This window comes from Lissotriton vulgaris, chromosome 2_1 (assembly GCF_964263255.1).
Source record: "Lissotriton vulgaris chromosome 2_1, aLisVul1.2, whole genome shotgun sequence".
NCBI classification, from domain to species: Eukaryota; Metazoa; Chordata; class Amphibia; order Caudata; family Salamandridae; genus Lissotriton; species Lissotriton vulgaris.
The window spans coordinates 59,700,278-59,720,954 of record NC_141687.1 but is presented as its reverse complement, the minus strand read 5'-3'; the positions used below and the strand labels follow the sequence as shown (position 1 = coordinate 59,720,954).

At 43.5% G+C, this 20,677-nt stretch overlaps 1 protein-coding gene across 1 annotated transcript in view; it reads left to right on the top strand.

The window, feature by feature from the left end:
• Positions 1-7,407: 7,407 nt before the first annotated feature.
• CNOT9 (CCR4-NOT transcription complex subunit 9) overlaps positions 7,408-20,677 on the top strand; it is a 152,601-nt gene continuing 139,331 nt past the window's right edge. The window contains exon 1 of the mRNA XM_086954455.1: positions 7,408-7,597. Within this exon, the coding sequence (XP_086810581.1) occupies positions 7,574-7,597 (24 nt within the window). The 5' untranslated portion in view covers positions 7,408-7,573. The remainder of the gene's footprint in view (positions 7,598-20,677) is intronic.

Genomic DNA, 20,677 nt, shown 5'->3' with positions numbered 1-20,677 from the left:
CTAAGGTTGACGTACAACCAATCACCATAAGGGTCGTTTGGACTGATGCATAGTGATCACTAGAATAGTGAGCACTGCATATCAGGCCAACTTCTCACACATATGTTTCTGTGTCCTTTGCTGAAAATGTTCTGATTAGGCGTCGGCCTTCGTGACCCACCAGCTGAAGTAGTAGTAGTAGACGTTTGCCATCTCTTCGCTCACCGGATGTTGCAAGAAATGTATCCAGTGGCTCCAGTCACCGGTTCCACTTGGGATCCAAGCTCTGGTTGCCAGTCTGTGTCACTTGGGGTGGTACTCCAATGCAGGGGTTAGATTTATGTGTTTCTTTTCTCACCGACATGATGGTGGAATATGCTGGTATGAAAGTGTCATAGGACCGTTCCCTATGCTTCCCGTATTATTTGCTGACCCTCTTCGATGTTCCAGCTTTTATGTCTGTCTCAGTAGGCTTCAGTGAGGTAGACTTGGATTGCCTGAGTTCAACATGATTGCCACTCAACTGCAGGCGGTTTATGCTTCCTCAGCCCTGGTACTTGGCGATGTCAATATCTTGTTCTTTTTCTCAAGGCTTATGCAGGTTACTAGTCCCTATGGTTGATGAGAGAAAACTTCCTCGACATTTGTTTACTTGTGTTTCTAGATCATTTATTTTCTTTCTCCCTTTTGTCTCAGTTGTCTATCTTCACCTGGTGCTGACAATTTATTTTGGGACTTGTATTTGTTCGTGCTTGTTGCATTCCGGACTTGCATTGGCTCGTGTTTGTTACATTGAGGTTTTCATTTGCTCGTGCTTGTTGCATTTGATGTTTGTATTTGCTTGGGCTTGTTGCCTTTGAAGCTTGCATGTGCTGGTGCTTGTTGTATTTGCGATTTGCGTTTACTTGTGTTTGTTCTACTCAGGACTTGCATTTGCTTTGGCTTGTTGCGTTTGAACTTGCATTTGCTTGTTGTATTCACAACTTGCATTTACTTGTGCTTGTTGTATTCAAGCCTTGCATTTACTTGTGCTTGTTTTCGTTTGAAGCTTGCATTTGCTTGTGCTTGTTTACTTCAGAACTTGCATTTGCTTGTGTTTAATTACCTTTGAAATTTGCATGTGCTTGTTTACATTTAATATAAATAACCATTTAGCAATTTAAGACACTCAACCTGAAGTAAAATTCAAGGCTTGGAGCTGATCAGTAGCTTTTATTATTTTGCTTAATGTTATCAAAGAACAATTGGTTCAAAATTAAACAGTATTACATGCTTGGTACAAAAAATGTGGGAAGGAAAAATCTATCATTCTATCAGGCATGTCACAAGCTTACAACAAACAATCATACAGGGACAGTGGGGGACATGAAAGCTCATATATTACAGTGGACAGTATTTACAGTGAACAGACAAGCACAAAAATAGTGCAACAGGCCACAGTCTGCTAAATTTCTGAAAAGTTTAGTTATAGAATTATTTACATAAACTGTACATTCCTAACGCAAGTTTAAATAATCACAATTTTTGATGCAGTCAACCAAAAAGATGAACAAGGTAATGTACAACTAAGGGTGAAAAAGTGGCAAAACAATTCAGGTCAACTTGTCACCCAGGCAGACTTAAAGGTGGTGGAAGGCCTACGCGTTTCGAATCCTACAGGTGTACGAGGATTCTCATCAGGGCCTTTGGTTCAAAACACGGTGTTAGAACATCCGAATGTAGTTTTTCACAGCATATATGCTGAAGAGGATTTTTTGTACCTGCTACCGTGTTTACAGATGATGCTTTACCAGGTGCGGGGTCACTTTGGAGAGGCTGAGGGGTTCCTAATATTTTAAAATCTCTATTCTTATTTATAACCAATGTCGCTGTACTTTGGGTCGCTGTCGTTCTATTTGAGACACTGTCGCCGTGGGAGTAGAAGTGAAGTTCAGTCAGAGGCCGTGTTTTAAATTACGGCGGGCGTGGTCCGCTAACCGTGGTTGCAAGCGTTCAAACAATTCTACGATCCGTCAACATTACACAGCACGCTGCAGAAAGGTGATTTATTCTTTCAAAGGTTCAGGCTGGCGACCTTAGCGACGGCGAACGCGAACAAAGTGGTAACCTTCAGGCAAGGGCGCCTGAAGGTTACCACTTTGTTCGCGTTCGCCGTCGCTAAGGTCGCCAGCCTGAACCTTTGAAAGAATAAATCACCTTTCTGCAGAGTGCTGTGTAATGTTGACGGATCGTAGAATTGTTTGAACGCTTGCAACCACGGTTAGCGGACCACGCCCGCCGTAATTTAAAACACGGCCTCTGACTGAACTTCACTTCTACTCCCACGGCGACAGTGTCTCGAATAGAACGACAGCGACCCAAAGTACAGCGACATTGGTTATAAATAAGAATAGAGATTTTAAAATATTAGGAACCCCTCAGCCTCTCCAAAGTGACCCCGCACCTGGTAAAGCATCATCTGTAAACACGGTAGCAGGTACAAAAAATCCTCTTCAGCATATATGCTGTGAAAAACTACATTCGGATGTTCTAACACCGTGTTTTGAACCAAAGGCCCTGATGAGAATCCTCGTACACCTGTAGGATTCGAAACGCGTAGGCCTTCCACCACCTTTAAGTCTGCCTGGGTGACAAGTTGACCTGAATTGTTTTGCCACTTTTTCACCCTTAGTTGTACATTACCTTGTTCATCTTTTTGGTTGACTGCATCAAAAATTGTGATTATTTAAACTTGCGTTAGGAATGTACAGTTTATGTAAATAATTCTATAACTAAACTTTTCAGAAATGTAGCAGACTGTGGCCTGTTGCACTATTTTTGTGCTTGTCTGTTCACTGTAAATACTGTCCACTGTAATATATGAGCTTTCATATCCCCCACTGTCCCTGTATGATTGTTTGTTGTAAGCTTGTGACATGCCTGATAGAATGATAGATTTTTCCTTCCCACATTTTTTGTACCTAGCATGTAATACTGTTTAATTTTGAACCAATTGTTCTTTGATAACATTAAGCAAAATAATAAAAGCTACTGATCAGCTCCAAGCCTTGAATTTTACTTCAGGTTGAGTGTCTTAAATTGCTAAATTGTTATTTGTATCAGTACTGGCATCCCCTTCTTGTTGCTATAGATACTGGCTCAGCCATACTGATTAGAGCCACCCCTTTGTAGTTTTCTGGTGTTTACATTTAAAGCTTGCATTTGCTTGTGCTTGTTTGCGTTTGAAGCTTGCATTTGCTTGTGCTTGCTACATTTGAAGCTTGCATCTGCTTGTGCTTGTTTACTTCAGAACTTGCATTTGCCTGGGTTTATTTACATTTGACGCTTGCATTTACTTGTGCTTGTTTGCGTTTGAAGCGTGCATTGGCTTGTGCTTGTTTGCATTTGACTCTTGCATTTGCTTGTGATTTTTGCAGAACTCCAGTTGCCTGACTTCAAAATGGCCGATCAATATTTTTAACAGGGGATCGAAGGAGGCGTCTGACTCTAAGATGCCCGCCGTCCTTGAGATCTCATTTTCAGCGAGATTTGGCTTGCATTCACATTCGGGGCCTCGGTATCCCCATGCAGGCACTCACCGGGCAGTCAGTCTTTGGCAGTGTGCGGCGTCAGCTCAGGTGAGCTCGCAGTATCAGCGATCACTTCTAGGCAGCAAGGCAAAACCGGAGTTGGCTCCCGGCAGCAGTTTTCTCAGGTCACGAGGCTGGGGTGGACACCCAGACCTCAGCGCGCACCCGCGCTCACGGGCACCGCTCTCCACAGCGCAACGTGGACTGGATCCGGGGCAATCAGCGCGCACTCCGCACGGTCTCTGTAGCAGGGGTAGGCACCCCGACAACCACGCTTGCCGCACCACCGTGCATGCGGCAGCGCATAGGCAGGTCAGCTCACTGGGGCACCACGCATCTGGGGTGAGCATCCAAGTTCAGCACTCGACAGTGCTTTCACAATCTAGCTCCACATGGTTTCCAGCCACGGAGCTGCAGGGCATCTACGGCGAGAATGTCCGCTTTACTATCGGCGGCGGTCCTCGCTCTGGGCACGTTTGTCACGACGGCGACCTTCAGCATGTGCCTCACGGGACGGTCACGTAGCTCGTGGGGATCCGCGCAGTGGTGCAGCGCGATGATCCCACCCTCGTCGCCAGCTGTAGTGTCGTCCTGACAAATAAGAGGCGGACACTATCTTCATTCAAGGAGCTTTTTTCTTCGTAACCATTCCCTAACATGCACCTACTCTAACCGCCCCTCCAGTCTGTCCTTGGCTCCTCCCGTTCCTGTTCCTCTCCTAACTCCACTCTCGGCTCCACCCCCGACCACTAGACTGCTGCGCAAAATATTACAGATTCTATCTATACATTAATGCTTCCAATAATATTCCTTAATTTTCTGGTCTTCAAACTAGTTACCATAACTCAAGTCATCCCAAATCATCCCCCGCTCCTGTACATGTCCTTTTTAGTTGGGTACACTATGTTGCTTGTTAAGATATTTCAGACTCACACCCCTCTAATATTATTGATAAAGCTGCGCTCCTGCCGGCGGGGTGGGGGGAATCGGGGGTGGGGACTCCTTGGGGATAGCATTAGGGAAACCATCTGCTGTTTTGATGTAGGTATTCTTTCTGTTTAATGTTCTTGCTCTGTAGTCCTGTCTCTGTCTGGGCTCCAATAGAGCTGCTGTGATTGTATCTAGTTGTACTTACGGGGAACTGTTTACCTGAAACCTGTTGGAGTAGCACTTCCTTTTTACCCTTGAGTATGTGTCTGTGTGTTCTTTTTGCAAAAAGAACAGATGATGCACGGAATGTTTGAATTGTTCATCATTCCGTCCATCATTTGTTCCTTTTGCTTTTGTAACCCTATGTGGGAAAGGTATGCCCAGACGTGGATCCCTTACTCACTGCTCCACTGGATTCAAGCTAGCCTGGCTGATGAGGGGTTATGTTCCGAAACCGGTCCCAGGATGCTTCTTTCTGGTCCAGGGAAGACCTGGCTTAGCAGTTCAGGCTGGACTGTTTCCATGAGGATCAGAGACAGGGTTGATTTACATATGGCTGGGTCCAAACTGGGGTGGTGTGATGAGCAAAAGAACGTTGGATTAAACCCAGATACTTGTGAATGGGGATGAATGTTTGTACTGTCCAGCATTCCGTCCATCATTTGTTCCTTTTGATTTTGTGTGTTCTTTTAGGGCATAACTGGGGTTAACAATATTTTGACCTTCTTAATATATAGAATTAAACTTAAAAGATCTGCATCAACATGTCCTCGGATTAGAAACCAAATTTGATCTCAATTGCATCTAGTCATCAATATTATAATGTATACCTCTTTCCATCAAATAATTAATACATGCATTGAAAGGCGTTTTTGTTCAACTTTGACCAGTCCCAGTGGAATTATATGATTGTGTGGTCACAGCATTTTTCACATAGTTGTCGAATTTCCCATGTCCATGCCTGACGTGCTGCTCCAGTTCAAGTTGTTTTTCTTTGAATTGTGGGACTTTTAGTCCTGTATTATAATGCATTAAACAAGATTACAAGTGTTACAGCAAACAAATGATGGACGGAATACTGACAATGCAAACATTCTCCCCCAGTCAAAAGATCTGGGTTAAATCCATCTTTCTTTTGCACACTACGCTACCCCAGTTTGGACCCAGCCATATGCAAATCAGACTTGACCCTGTGCCCCATGGGAACAGTCCAGACCGGATTGACAGGCCAGGTTCCTCTTCTGGACCAGAAACAAGCATCCTGGGACTGGTTTCAGGGTATGTCACCCTTCTTCAGCCAGGCTAGCTTGAATCCAGTGGCACAGTGAGCAAGGGACCCACATCTGGGCATACCCATCCCACTTAGGGCAAAAAGTGTTTTAGCAAACAAATGATGGACGGAATGCTGACAATGCAAACATTCTTCCCCAAAAGATGTAGGTTAAATCCATTGTTATTTTGCACACTATGCCACCCCAGTTTTTACCCAGCCATATGCAAATCAGTCTTGACCCTGTGCCTCATGGGAACAGTCCAAACTGAACTATCAGGTCAGGTCCTCCCTGGACCGGAAACAAGCATCCTGGGACCGGTTTCAGGGTATGTCACCCTTCTTCAGCCAGGTCTAAACTGGGGTGGCATGGTGAGCAAAAGAATGATGGATTTAACCCAGATCTCTTGACTGGGGTGAATGTTTTGATTTGTTCTGCATTCCGTCCATCAATTGTGTGTCTTTGACAAGATTACAAGTCCCAGAATTCAAAGAAAAAAAATCTGGACTTGAGCAGTACATCTCGTATTGAACTGGGAAATTTGGCAGGGCTGTTATAGCTTTGGTGCATTTGCAACAAGCCGTCATCTGCAGCATAATCTGCGGATTTTAACCAAAAAAATGGCATTCTGGCTCAAATGGTTGGAAAAATGCTTTAAAAAAGGCAGCAGCACATTGCCCCATAGTGTCTTTTGCAAAGTTCAGACATGCCAACCCTCCCGATTCAGGCGTGAGACTAACGCTTTGAAGGCTTGTCTCCCGCCTCCCGATTCCTACTAGCAAAAACCTGATTCCTCGGGAGCAGGCAGGGCTTGGTATTGTGTAAAGTGCTAATTCTTCAGGCAAAGAGTGGAGATGCAGGGGCTCTCGAAGGGGTGAAAAACCAACAAACCGTCATTAACAAGGGAATCATCTGTTAAAGACTTGCGAAGTACTGGGGTGTGGGGGTGTGGGGGGGGGGGCTGTTTCAGCCTGAGCTGCCACAGGGGGGTGGGGGGTGCATGCACTGCCAACAACCTGCCAGACCAGTGCCCAACACTTGCATCATACCACCTGCCATTATGCTCAATGCTTTTGAGAGGTAAGAAAAAAACGTGCATTTACGTTTCAAATGTCCGATCCTACAGCAGCACACTTCCAAAGCCCATACATGACAGGAACCCGATTCAAAGTCCCATTCTCCCGATTTTTTTTTTAAATCTCCCACTTTGCTCTCCTGAAATGTTGGCATGTATGAAAGTTGACTGTTCATCTTTCTGTTGCTTATTGTTATATTTGGCAGAAAAACTGATATTAATGAAGTTCAACCAATGCCCATAGTTAACAAGTATACAAATAACAAAACAATGAAGTAATCGTATCACAACATGTGGCGCATTATAATGCTGCATAATTTGTGTTTTCCTGCCGCCTAATTTAATCAATCCCTCTGCATAATTTGTCCCTCCCATGCCGCATAAATCCAGTGGCCCTGTCTATAACGTGACACATTTACGTTAAGTAGCAGCTCTGGGCATGACATTAAAGTTACTTTGAATCAGTAGTCTGTCTTCTCTGGTCCGCTGGGACGGCTGTTAGTGTTTCTTTTGTTTCTACCTACCCATACTGTTGCTAGTCTTTTTTCTGGCCTCTTCTCTCCGGCGCTGTAGTGTTTCTTCCACCTCCATGGAGATGCGCGTAGTCCTTCCTCCATGTCCACTGTGTTGGGCCTCGGCCTCTCGCAGTCCGTTTCAGCGGGAAGGGCTTTCGTTGGTACTGGGGACGGCGGTTACCAGAGGGCGCGGCTGCGGCGGGACCCGGCTGCGAGACCCGGAGGGGTCTGAGCATGCACAGCCTAGCCACGCCTGCGGTGAGTGAGGGGCGGGCGGGTATACGCAGGACCGGGGAGGCTGGCCTGGTTGAGGGCCACCGAGCAGGGGCTGCCAGACTGTACCGGGGGAGGCCTCCTGGCCAGCTGTGTCATGCTAGTGACTTGTGGGATGGGTCGGGGTACCGGAGATCTGCGGCCGGAGCTGTATTCATTCCGCGGGTCATTAAAGTGCAGGGGTTCACTTACTTTTGTGGTCGGGGATTGGGCACAACAAAGCAGGGAGCCTGCCTCTTTATTTACTCTGCGTTCACTCAATTTATGAAAAGCTTCTTAAAAAATAAATGAACCTACAGAATGCAGTTGACAAAAGTAGCTTAATTTAAAAATAGGAAAATAAATGTAAAGGACTTAACAAATGTGAAAAATTACTGCTATACAGTAATGTTAAAATCTATCAATTATTGTACCTACCATTGTCAACCCAGTGGACATGGCTTTCAATAGCGCAACAAGAATTTAAAGAATGAACCGTCGCACTCGTGGTAACTTGTGATTGTAAAACGGTACTGAAAGTGGTTAGGTGCTAGATGAGTTCCTCCTTCTGTGTCTTGGAGGCTAAACTAATGAATGTAGTAGCGTCATTCCAGTCGGGAATGACAACCTCAAATGCACACAATGTTGAGAAATTTCCTGTATGCTTTATGCTTTCAAAATAAAGTTTTATTGAAACATTCAATTTCGTTGATTATTATCATTAGTTTTTCGCAAAGTTCAGAAGTCAAAATTATACTTGGCCCAATGCATTTCGGGCATTTCAGGTGTATTGATTTTCTGTCAAGGAAAATAAACACAACTGTCATATATTCGTGGCCATATACACACAACTATCATAAATTCATAACTCTATTCACACAATCCTATCTGTGCATTTAGTACAAAGACCTTATACAAAGATTAAAAAAAACACTTCATGGCGTGTGCTATCTCAGACCTTATAGTAAATTCATAAGCATAATAAAATTAGGATAATTAAACAACCTGTACACATTTGCTATCAGTGTTGTTTGACTTCTACTCTTTAGAAAGCCCCATGGTTCAGCATTAAGTAAACAAAAAATGGGTTGACCTTAAGTAAACGAGAATCGTACCTTCTAAAACTGTCGAAGGTTTGAAGAGTAATTAATATGGTCAGCTCGGTACATGTAAACCCACGAAATTTAACCTGAAACGAATAAATGATCGTCGTGCTATTAATTTACTGCATCTTAATTACATGCTGTATTGAAGATAGTCAATGTCGTGGCCGCGACCGTACCTGAAGTGTAAATGTGCCTGCATCAGGTCGAAAAAGGTTAACAGTGTCATCAGGTTTCACAGACCGCTTTCTGGAAAAAAGAACCCAGGCGATTCAGTACCTATGTCAGATCATGTGAGCTCGAAATAATCGTGACGGCATTGTCAAATGGTTGCGTCGTGAAAATTAGTGCATTCACCTAGTTCGTAAAATATCATCGGGCGGTTAAGTGAAGTCACCATGCCGCAAGTTCAAAAAACTTTCCGCCCCGGAAGTGATACGCATGGATTGCAAATAAAAAAAAAAAACGAAGTAGTGTGTAGTTTCTTGGCGTAGAAACAAAAAAGGTGCAATCTGCCGAATCATCAGTAGGAAAGTCAAAACAAACTCGAATGCGTTCGAAATAAGATGCGATCCTAATCGTGAAAATAAATAAACAAATAAGTGGGTCTAAGTATTAGGGATAGTGCCAAGTGTCTGTGCTTTCTGCGTACCTGTTCTTTATATGTCAAATACTCATAATCAATTCATACACAGTTCATGTTACACCGTACAAACAATTAAAGCTAAATGAATTGAAGTCAAATACTCATAATCAATTCATAAACAGTTAAGGCTAAATGAGTTGAAATCACAAATGCTGGGATAGACCTAGCATATTACTACGCTCACAATTGTCCATGTTATCAATGAGTCCATTAGTTATTCAATTTACAAGAAGCAGTTCAGATCAATACGATCATTAAGACCCTTGGGTTGTGCTGTGTTCAGATGGGTAATCCAAAAGACTTCTCTGCGTAAGAGATATTGAGTGTTATCTCTTCCTGGTAACACAGGTACAGTTTCCAAAACAAGAAATCGCACTTGACTCGGAGAATTATTGTAACTGTTGAAATGGAATGCCAGAGGAGATTTCGCATTCTTAGTTCGAATGTTGCTTTTCTGTTCAATAATGCGTGTCTATATTTTGCGTTTCGTTTTCCCAACGTAAGCTAGGCCACATGGGCATTTAATCAAATAAATCAAGTTTCGACTGTCACACGTTGCAGTGACTCGTAATTTGATGGAAAATCCTTGGCTTGGATGTTTGATTTCATTGCCTTTTATAATGGCATTGCAATTTCCACAGTTGTGGCAAGGTAACGTGCCTTTGTGTTTGTCGGCGTGGATTTGTGGTTTTTTGTTTAACCCCTTTGCTGCGGCGGCTATTCCGCCGCAGCGCTAAAGGGGCGGGGCGGCCGCATGCTGGTGACGGAGCCGCTCCGTCACCAGCCGCGGCTGAGCTATGCTGGTGACGGAGCGGTTCCGTCATGACCCGCCCTGCTCATTAGAACGCCCGCGCAGGCGCGAAATCAGCGCCGCGCAGGCGCGGCGGCTGGGCCATGACGGAACCGCTCCGTCATCAGCACAGCTCAACTGTAGCTGATGACGGAGCGGTTCCGTCATCAGCAGGGGAGGGGTTAACATTTCCTTGATGTTTAAAGATCTCTGGAATGCAAATCTTGGATTGTGCTGGAAAAAAAAGTAGCTTAATTTAAAAATAGGAAAATAAATGTAAAGGAGTTAACAAATGTGAAAGAAATTACTGCTATACGGTAATGTTAAAAACTATCAATTATTGTACCTACCATTGTCAACCCAGTTGACATGGCTTTCAATAGCGCACCCACACAGAATCGTACAACATGGACTGCACAAGTGCAGCTACTAAGAACACCCAGGGACATTCCTGCTCAATCAATGGAACTTGGTTACAATATACACAGACCCTATGTGTTCACGTTCTGTACACAACTTCAAAGCCATGCAGAGGAGGCATACGCAAACATATTGGTTACTTAGGTGAATTATTGGGTCGAAATGAGCTTGGGTGTTTTCTTGGGTACTCAGCGGAGGTGAATGAGTTTGTGAATATTTAACACAGTAGGTGCACTGGTTTTTGTGGTTGCAGCTTATCTTTTTTTTTTTTCCTTCTTTTTTACGTGGAATTTGTCTGCTGTGTTGATAGTTTGGTACTATTTCTATTCCGACATAGTTCTTGTTGCGTACTTATGAAAACTTAGTATGTTGTTCCCTTTAAGTCTACCAGACAGTACAGCTGGTAAACACATCTTGGGGACATTCGGAAACTTTCCCTGGGAATGCAATCCGCCTGTTCCTTACCATTGGCTTCGTAACTCATATTTTCTGTCTTTCTGTTCTTGGTTTTATTTATTTAGGCTGGCCAGGTTCAGCACGCCCCTCACAAGGAGCAAAGCCTTTTCACACTACCCTTTCTTTTATTCTTCCACAAATGCTCCTTTCTGTTACCAGGCCTGTAAAACTTGTTTTTTTCTTGTCACATTTACTGTGCATTTAAACACAGAGGTCAAATGTCAGGCTCTGTCTTCCGAGGGAGCTTGATGTTTACTTTTCTTTCTCCGACTTCAAAGTGAGAGGACTTTCCACACCGCTCTACCCTGCGCCACTTTGCTCTACCCTGCACCACTCCACTCTGTAGCTGTACTCTATGCCACTCTAAACCGCCGCACTCCACGCCAACGCTCTCTATTCTGATCCTCTGTAGTATAAGCCCACTAATTAACGCTCTAAGCCCTCTAATTAGGGCCACTGCACTTAACACCACTGCACTCTACGACACTATTCTGTCTCTGAACTGTCTGTCACTGTACTCTGCACTACTGCATTCTGTCACTGCTTTCTATACCACCATACTGTACATTGCACCATTCAGTGCCACTCTACTCTGTACCACACTGCACTCTATGCCACTCTACCCCACTGTATTCTATGCTAGTGCACTCTGTCACTCTACTCTGCACCACTCCACACTCTGCTATGCAGCACTTTAATCTATGCCACTGCATTCTACGACGCTGCTTTGCATGCCACTGAATTCTACGACGCTGCATTGCATGCCACTGAATTCTGTCGCTGCACTCTATGCCACTGCATTCTGCACCACTATACTCCTTAACTCACTATGCCATTGCACTCTACACCAATCCACTCTACGCCAATCCATTGTATGCCACTGCACGCTCCTCTGCACTGCCTCACTCAATGCCACACTAATCTATGCCACTTTACTCTACACAAGTGCATGCAACACCAGTCTACTCTGACACTGCACTCTACAATACTTCAGTTTATGCCAATGTGCTCTACGCCACTTTTCATTGCAGCACTCCACTCTATGCCACTGCACTCTACAGCACTAAATTCTAGTTTGCACCACTCTACAACTCTACTCTGCTCCACTCCAGACTGCGCCACTGCACTCTGCACCGCTTTACTCTGCATCACTGCACTCTACGCCACACTGAACTCTACTATGCAACACTCTAAACTATAATGCTGCATTGTACGCTGCTGAATTGTAGGCCGCTGCACTCTACGCCACTGTACACTACAACATTCTACGCCACAGCCCACTCTAAGCAATCCCACTCTATGCCACTCAAGCACACGACATTCCTATTCCACTGTGCTCGGCGACACTCTATTCCACTGTGCTCTGCAACACTACTCTTTGCAATTCCCCTCTACGACACTCCACACCACTCTCCTCTATGCCACAAACATTTAGCTATGCTGGCGTACAGCATAGTTAAAACAAATGTGCAAAGCCAACAGTTCTTGCATAGGTCAGACCTGTTGGCTTTGCCAATGCTTGGAAAAAATGTTTTAATGCTACAGGACACGCAGAGGAATGTGCATGACAAAGTTGGATTGATTAAGGCAGTAGTTCTTAACTTAGGATCCACAACTGTTTATTAATAGGTATTTAATTTTCTTAAGTGCTAGCACATAAAAGAATCAAAATGTAAAACTGGACATTTTAAAACACTGCGAATTTGAACACATTTGAAATTAAAGTTTAAAAAGATTTTGGTAGCGTTAGCTAATTTTTTTGAGCAGCACAAGTACAGAAAACTGAATCCAGTACGGGCATTTGATAGCCTCAAATAAAGCACTGGTATGTTCCAATAAACAGAGCACATGTGCTAGCAGCAAAAAATACACTGATATGGTAGGGTCTAGTTTATAACTCCACACCTTTTAGAAATACATTGTTTTGAAAAGATCCAATCTTCCGATTAAAGGTTTGATTTTTATAAACACATCTGTGAATTAAGATTTTATAATTTGTGTATCTGTGTACTTGTTTCTGCGTTGTGTGTTTTAATGAGATTCCAATTGTAGAAATTGCACAAACTGGGGGTCCCTGGCATCCAGTTCCGATTCATTGGTGGCCCACAGAATTCAAAAGGTTGCTAACTGTTGATTTAAGGCTTAGCCAATCACAGTTTTCAGAGATGTTGATCCAGAGATATGACTGTCTACACGTAAGTGTTCTTGGAACTGGGGTCGATTTGAGAGTGCTGCAGAAGAGCTTGTGAGTTCACTTGGCTTACCAGGCTATATGAAGGCAGTTGCATACATCTTGGCATCTGACCTGCGTGTATTGATTTTGGATCCCAACACTTGTGCGCCCACCCTCTTAAGCTAGGTCTTGAGTACTCAATCATTTTCTATGGGGCCTAAAAGTATATATTTGGAGTGGCAAAGGGCTGAATTGATGCCTCCAGGGGTTGGGAAGAGCGAATTGTAAGGTGCACTTAGGGGAAGCAAAGCCTGTACATGGTGTTGATATAGAGTCACAGTTATTTTGAGGGCATCATTCAATAATGCCCTCTAAATTAAACCCCATGTCTTCAGAAGATTCATAGATTTGACAATACTGTGTGCCTGAATCTTAAACTTTCAATATACAAAACGTACGGCAAAATGTAAGTTCTGTCCATACTTATATGTGCGGAGTTCTCAACCCTGACTCTTGAGTCTCCGCTCATGCAAGTATAGATTTTAGTAGTAAATGTGGGAGAGACAGGGGAGTGGGTGACATAGGGGCAGATTTACTACTAAAGGGGATGTAATTAGGGAGGTATAAGAGGGGTTTAGGGTTAGACATCATCCACACACAAGAGTAAGACAATTGCATTACCCTGGGGTAGAGTTATGTTACTTGCACTTTTGCAGTAAGTTTACTCTTGGAGTTTGTGAATACTGAAGATGCAAACTTAGTACTAAGTGTAAACTTACTCAGTAGTTTAACTCACCTTTGTGAATCTGGCCCATTGTTATGCTGTATCTGAGTTGCTATCTCTCTAGCACACCTTGGAGTAAGTCTTCTCTGCTTACTTCGCTCCCATGGGTGAGTATTGTATACAAAGTAGCTTGATTATTAATTTGCAGTGAAATGGAATTGTAGGCCTCACACTCTCCTTATGCCTTTAGTCTTTTATCTGTAAACTTTAGGAGTGCTTAGGAACAGGTTCAGTTAAGACAGTGAGTGCTCTAAAAAAATCCTTGACAAAGGCACCCCAACAAGTTGTGCAATTCTCTGTGGTGGGCAGATGCAAATATCCAACCTCCATGGCTAGACATGGGACAGTGGGAACATTTTAGCCATGACACTAGGAGGCTGCAAGTTTGATCATGGTTTTACTACTTTGCCAAAATACTCTGGTGGTGAACTCTGTATGTAAAGTGTGAGAACGTCTCACAGCACAGTGGCATTTCTTAGGTGAGAGTTGACCCAAAGTCTCGCCATCAGAACCACTCGCACCCCAGTTGTGCAATGACCGAACTATGGAACCAGATATCATGTTTTTTTAATTTTTATTTTTTTTATTATCAACCGCCCCTTTTACTGAATTGTGTGCTCCTTGGTAATAACGTTTTCAACCTATTTCGCTGCCCCCCTCCCCTTTTTTATGCAATAGGAAAAACGTAAATACTGGTAGTAAATATTTGTTGATAAAACAGGACTGTAACCCAAAAATCATTTGATTTTACCCGTGGGTTAGAGTAAAACCCTGTCTCGTAGTCCTCTCAGTAAAATGGGGTATAGTGAAAAAATTATGAATCTTGATACTAGTCCTGCACTGTAGTGCTCCTGCTTCACCAAATTGTTTAAAAGTCCAATCATATCCTTCCTTTGTCTTTATCCCCTTAAATGTCATTTATTGATAGAAGTGGGTAAGCCACTGAAGGCTCGAGCCAAGTGCCCTGCTGTGGCCCACCTGGAGTTTCTCTTGGGCCCTCAACCTCAAAACGAGCAGACCCTTCAAGTAGCTTCTGCCTGCGAACCATTTAACCTCATGCGCAACACGGTATTAACATTTGTGTGAAGCGAATGAGGAAAAGAGATGCCCATTTATAGACTGAATTTCACAATGATTAACCAAAGAACCTGAGATAAGTCTCTGTTTCTTCACTTGATCAAATTGTGTGATCTAGACAGTGTTTGATTTCACTTCACCTACTTCTTCATTATCATATATAAGAACACCTTGAAATACATGAGTTCAGGATGTGCCTTGTTCAGAACTTTCTCTTGCTTGCCATAACAAACTATAGTGTTGTCCAGGTAAATTAACAACTGGCGCTACTAAGGGTGCACAGGACAACTGACTTGCCTCTTAGTTCACTATGGGCATTGTTGTCAGGGAATGTTTCTAAGTTCATGTATGAAAACGAGAATTTTTTTATAAAACTGCTTCTCAATGCACTAATATAGTTTAATGATCTATGGTGAAATGCTTATCTATAAATAAATGCTTGCTCCCTTATATAACAGTTTTCGGAATGTTAGGGATCCGTCAAGTAAACGGAAACGCAGGGTTCCTGTTCCTCAAAGGGCCGCACGTAAAGGTCTGGAGGGTAAAAGCTGCAACCGGGCCATACAATGAGTATCGCTTATCGAGGTGGGCACACAGGAGATGAGGTCTTGTCTGACCCTTAGAGGCATATTTGTGGTGATCTTTGGCAACACAATGCAATCTTCAAATCCTAGAAGCAAGAAGGGGGTTGGAGGGTTCCAAACATCAGAAAATATTACAGACTTTGAAGGGAGAATCAGTGTTTGGCATGCTATAGTGCACTATTTCCTTTGTAATGCTGTAATTTCAGATACTAATTAACTAATATTTTGTTAATGCAATGGGCCTGGCCACTCAAGGACACAATTTGTCTGATAAAGTTTTGGATTTGGTTCACATTTGTTGTTAATTTCTGTGGTAACATTCTAAATTAATCATTCTGTATTGCTGCCAGTGTGTGATAATGTTGCCACTGTGTGACCATAGCTTGAAATTGGTCAGAGTACCACAGGTGAAATAGTTCTTTAAGTTTAGGAACTGCAGTTGGGGCGGTGAGTATGATTATATGGTCTCCCGCTATGCAGACAGTAGCAATGGTGTTAGTACACTGCATTACTTCAACCATCTTTAAATGCATATACATCTTAGTTCCCTGTCATGTGCACCAATTAGCTAAAAAAATACTTTTCATATTTTCATGGCACTGCATTCGTGCTTATTTTAAAGTACTCGAAGTTGATCCTTGTGAAGAATATTTTTACTTTGGCAAATTCTTGGCGCTGGTGGACCAGGCTAATTTGGTAACATTTTCAAGGGATGTGTGCATGTTAAGTCCACATGCACATGATCAGAGCAGCAGCGTCTTCTAAATATTGGAGATAAGAATTCACAAGAAAATAAAATATTTTATCATTTGTGCTTCCTTTCAAGGACCCTCTCTCCTTTCAAGGACCCTCTCTCCTTTGTGGGATTCAGTAGAACAACGTTTTCTTCCTGAATAAGAAACCAAAATGAAGAGAAATATTTTGGCATCACAAATGGCACAATTATGACTATGGGTTAATGTATCAGGCATTTGTCACATACATGTCATTAATAGGGCATTGTGTGGTTTTATGATCACTGAAGCGTGCATTTCTGTTTGTTTCTGGAGGTTTCCTGCACTCTGGCGCCTGGTGCATGATGTTTTTTGGGGGTTGTGATCTTGTACATCTCTGATTGTTTTTGTATATTTTGTGAGTATTGTGCTGATTTGCAGAAGGACCCCACGTGTCAGAAGATTAAATGAAAGCGCCTTGCTAATTGAATTGTCGTGTAGGATTTCAAAGTGGGAAGTGCATGGCTGGCAATCTTTATCTTTTCTAATGAATCTCTGAGTTTGCTAAGTTAGAAATTTCCCAGTGTTTAATCACTGTGTGCATTGTAGTGGGCTGAAACATTTGAATGTTTTGTGGCAACCTAAGTCATGTCTTTGCTCTGATGGCTGTACATAATATATACTCTCTTGATGGTTACTGCTTTTGGAAGCAATTGTACACGTCTATCTGTACTATTTGATGTATGTGAAATGTTCAGTCTAACGTATCCCGTTGGATTACATGTCTGCTGCAGCAGTCTGAGCAGTGCGCAGGTCTTGTGTTCAATCCCATTGGTCTGCCTAATTCTTTTATGTAGATGGGTACAGTTAGCTTGCAGAAAGTTAAAATGGTGTGGTGATCATGTGACTAGATATTTTTCTCGTTCCATATTAACAATAAGTCCCAGTTTTGCTGGAAGAACCAGTGGTAATTCCAGATATCATACTGCATTACTGTGCAACAACTTGTTATTTTTTTAGAGGTATGTTATTGTTTTTGCTGTTAATAATAGGTTGCAGAAAGATTTACTTGCTGATTTGTCTGTTTTGGAATGATACAGTTCAGAACACCTGGCAAGCTGCACCTCAAATATGAGTTGTGAAGTGTCGGGCCCGAAAATTTATCTCATTGTGGAATAATAACACGTATTGCTGGAATTTGTGTAGGCAGAACTATAAGTGCTACCTTGTGAATGTACCAACCTGCACTCACACAGGTGCATGGGTGGGATGCTACATCAGAGTAAAACCACTCATAGACTGTTGGTTAGTAAGTGCTGCTTTCACATGTTTTGTAATGTAGTGCTGTTTAGCTTAATCAGTTTTTAACACAGTATTGAATATTCAGCTGTCGAGAGCGATGAAGTTATGTGAAAAGAATGAAACTATAGTAAAATACAATGATATGCTGGTAAGAACTGATGAAATAATGTGAAAACATACCGTATAAAGAAATGTAATAGGTACACATTTAACAGGATGGAATGCTATAACGAAAGAAGGGAACAATCAATTAGAAACAATTAGAAATATTTTAGCAGAGCAATGTAAAATCAATTAAAAATGAATTGGGTAGGATTGGTAAGATGGCAATCTTTATAAATTGGTTCGGGTTGGAGATGTGGCATTGGTTTAGTACTGGGGTGACCACTGGCAACGGTTTAGGGTGACTGTATGCTAAGGTTTAGGGTTAATGTATGTAAGAAGGTGGTTGCTTGTTATATTTTCAATGTTATAGCATTATATTTTCAATGTTATCGCCTTCTTGATTGTTGCTCCTTTGTTAGTTAATGTAATTGAACATGCAGGTTTTTGTTGGTTTTTTTAATATTGGGTGGAGAGGGTTTGGAAACTGTCTTCTCCTATTCATAATGACCAGCGGGTGTATGAGAGCATTTTGGGGGCTTCTGCTTGCTAGATTGGTTTAGAATAGAGGCACAGACTTCTCACAGGACTATGTTTTAGCTCCTTTTAATAGCGGTATAAAGATCACGCTCAGCTGGAAAATTAGTGTGTCTGTACTGCTTCATTATCTGTGCAGGACAGATCGTCGGGTAGCTTTTATTTTCCATGATGGTCAGTGCGCCAATTTTGAACATGTGTGTAGTACACACAGGAGCAGATGTATTCGTATTAATTCTTCAGTTAACAGCAAACAGACCGGCCGGCAGTTCCATTCCTCTGCCGCCGGTTCCAACCGTCCTTTCCAACCCCCACGCCCGTCTTGACACGCGCGGAGGAACTTGCGTGGACAGAGTACAACAATGTGCAGCTCACTCGTGCTGTGTTGCTGTGGGCATTGTTTGGCATTTTGCTACCACGGACTGCCTTAGACCTGTAATTGCAGTCGAAGCAAGCACTATGGGGAGCACCCTGATAGCCCAGCAGTACCTCTGTTTCGCCATGCCACTCTTATGAGTGACCAGGACAGCAGATCTCTGCCTGGTAAGGAGGGGCATTCAGCGAACATATGTTAAGTTCTGGTGTTATGTACATTTGCTGATGAGGGTGGAATAGGAGAAAGAGTTTCACATGTTTGTTCATTCTTTTAACTGAGGCAGTGTGGGGTCTGTTGGTTTCCCTCCTTCTCTCCCTCACCCCAGTAAGTCTGCATTTCACCTGCTTGTGAGAAGTAGGCCTGATATATGATGTTTTCAATTCTGGAACCACCTTGTATCAGTCCAAACAATCCCTTATGGTGTCTGGTTGTAAGTCAACCTTTTTAGACAAGCTATCCTAGGGGTAGGATGGACTAAGCAGCCTTAAAGGCTTAACTCAAGAGGTCGTGTTAAGCTAGCTGTTTTACCACATACAATCCTGCAATATCAAATGAAAGGACACCACACAAGTATATATTATAAAAATATATGTGTTTATTTCTAAAATAATCCCCAGTACTCTTTATGAGCAAAGGGACACAAGCGTTGAATCAAAAGCACAGTATAACATACAAAGTTGCACATTTATAGATGAGGGCGGGTGGCCACTGAAACCATATATTAATGTGGTATAAAAGATACCAATTGAACAGTGGTTAGGCCTAGGGCCTAGGGAATCGCTGGGAGCAGTCGGGACAAGCAATGCTGAAGTCGGGAAAAGCCCGCGGGATTCGGGTGCAGCGCTTAAAGCGCGGCTTGCACCAATGCAATGTCAATGGTGCGTAAAAGTTACACAAAGTTAGTTTGAAGATACTTCCGCTGAACCTAGGAACACAAAACTTTAGACACAGACCCTAGAGGTGTGTACCAGTGTGGGAACACCGGCGTTGCAATGTTACCTCACCCACAGGAAGCGGGTGCATAGCGTCGAAGTGGCGTCGGGTTTCGTCACGCAGGTTCTTGGTGCTTGAAGCTGAAGATGCAGGCGATGTGAAGGAGAAGTGTCCGGTGTGATCCAAGGGTGGATCAGAGTCGTAAAGTACCTGAAAGCAGAGGGGACAGAGTCTGGGTCACTCAGCAGTGACCAGGGTGGAACCAGGACGGAACCAGGCAATGTTGGGCGCAATCAGGTGGTTGTCGAGGAGCTTCTCTCCGCTGTCAAGTGGGCTCTGGGGCATCTGCGACGTCCAGGAGCAGGTCACGATCTGTCCCACACAGGCTCTCACTGTTGGCGCAGTCGGCTTCAAGATTGGAGCAAACAACACTTGGCAAGAGCAATCCACGCAGGACTGAGAGATTGCTTCTCACTCGGACCAGGAGGGTTAGAGTGGGGGCTCCTTTTCAGAGGAGCTGGTGCAAGTCTGGAGCAACCAGAATCACAAGTCGGTTTTAGGTTATCGCCGGCACAGGGGCCACAAGCCAGCTGGCAAGTGACCGGGCCAACGCGTCGAGCCAAAGAAAGCAGAAGGGCCCCACGCAGCACTCGTCGAGTGTAGAGGGGTGAGCTTCGGTGCAAGAGTGGCTCAGGGTTGGGGCTTCTCAGACCCCGGTGTACAGCTTCGAGGGTCACTCGTGGGCTGCACGGTCAGCGTCTCGTGGCCTTTTCAAGATGGTGTGCCCCACGCTTCCGGTCGCCTCCACGGGTCTCAGCTCTGCAGGGACTGTGGATCGGGCTGTAAGAAGGCAGGCAAGCTTGATCTCGTCTATCTCTGTCGCTCGAGTTCCGGCGGGAACTGCAACAAAGCAAGCGTAGAGGTGCTGGATGGTGCCTGTTTGCACAGGGTGGTCACTCCTTGACCACAAGGGAGATTTTTCAGTCTTCTACGTTGAGTAGGATGTCGAAGGGTCCAGAGTTTCGTTTCAAATGTTTCATCAGGATAATCTGAGTGCGTTGGCACTGCTCCCATTCTTATACCAATCTAG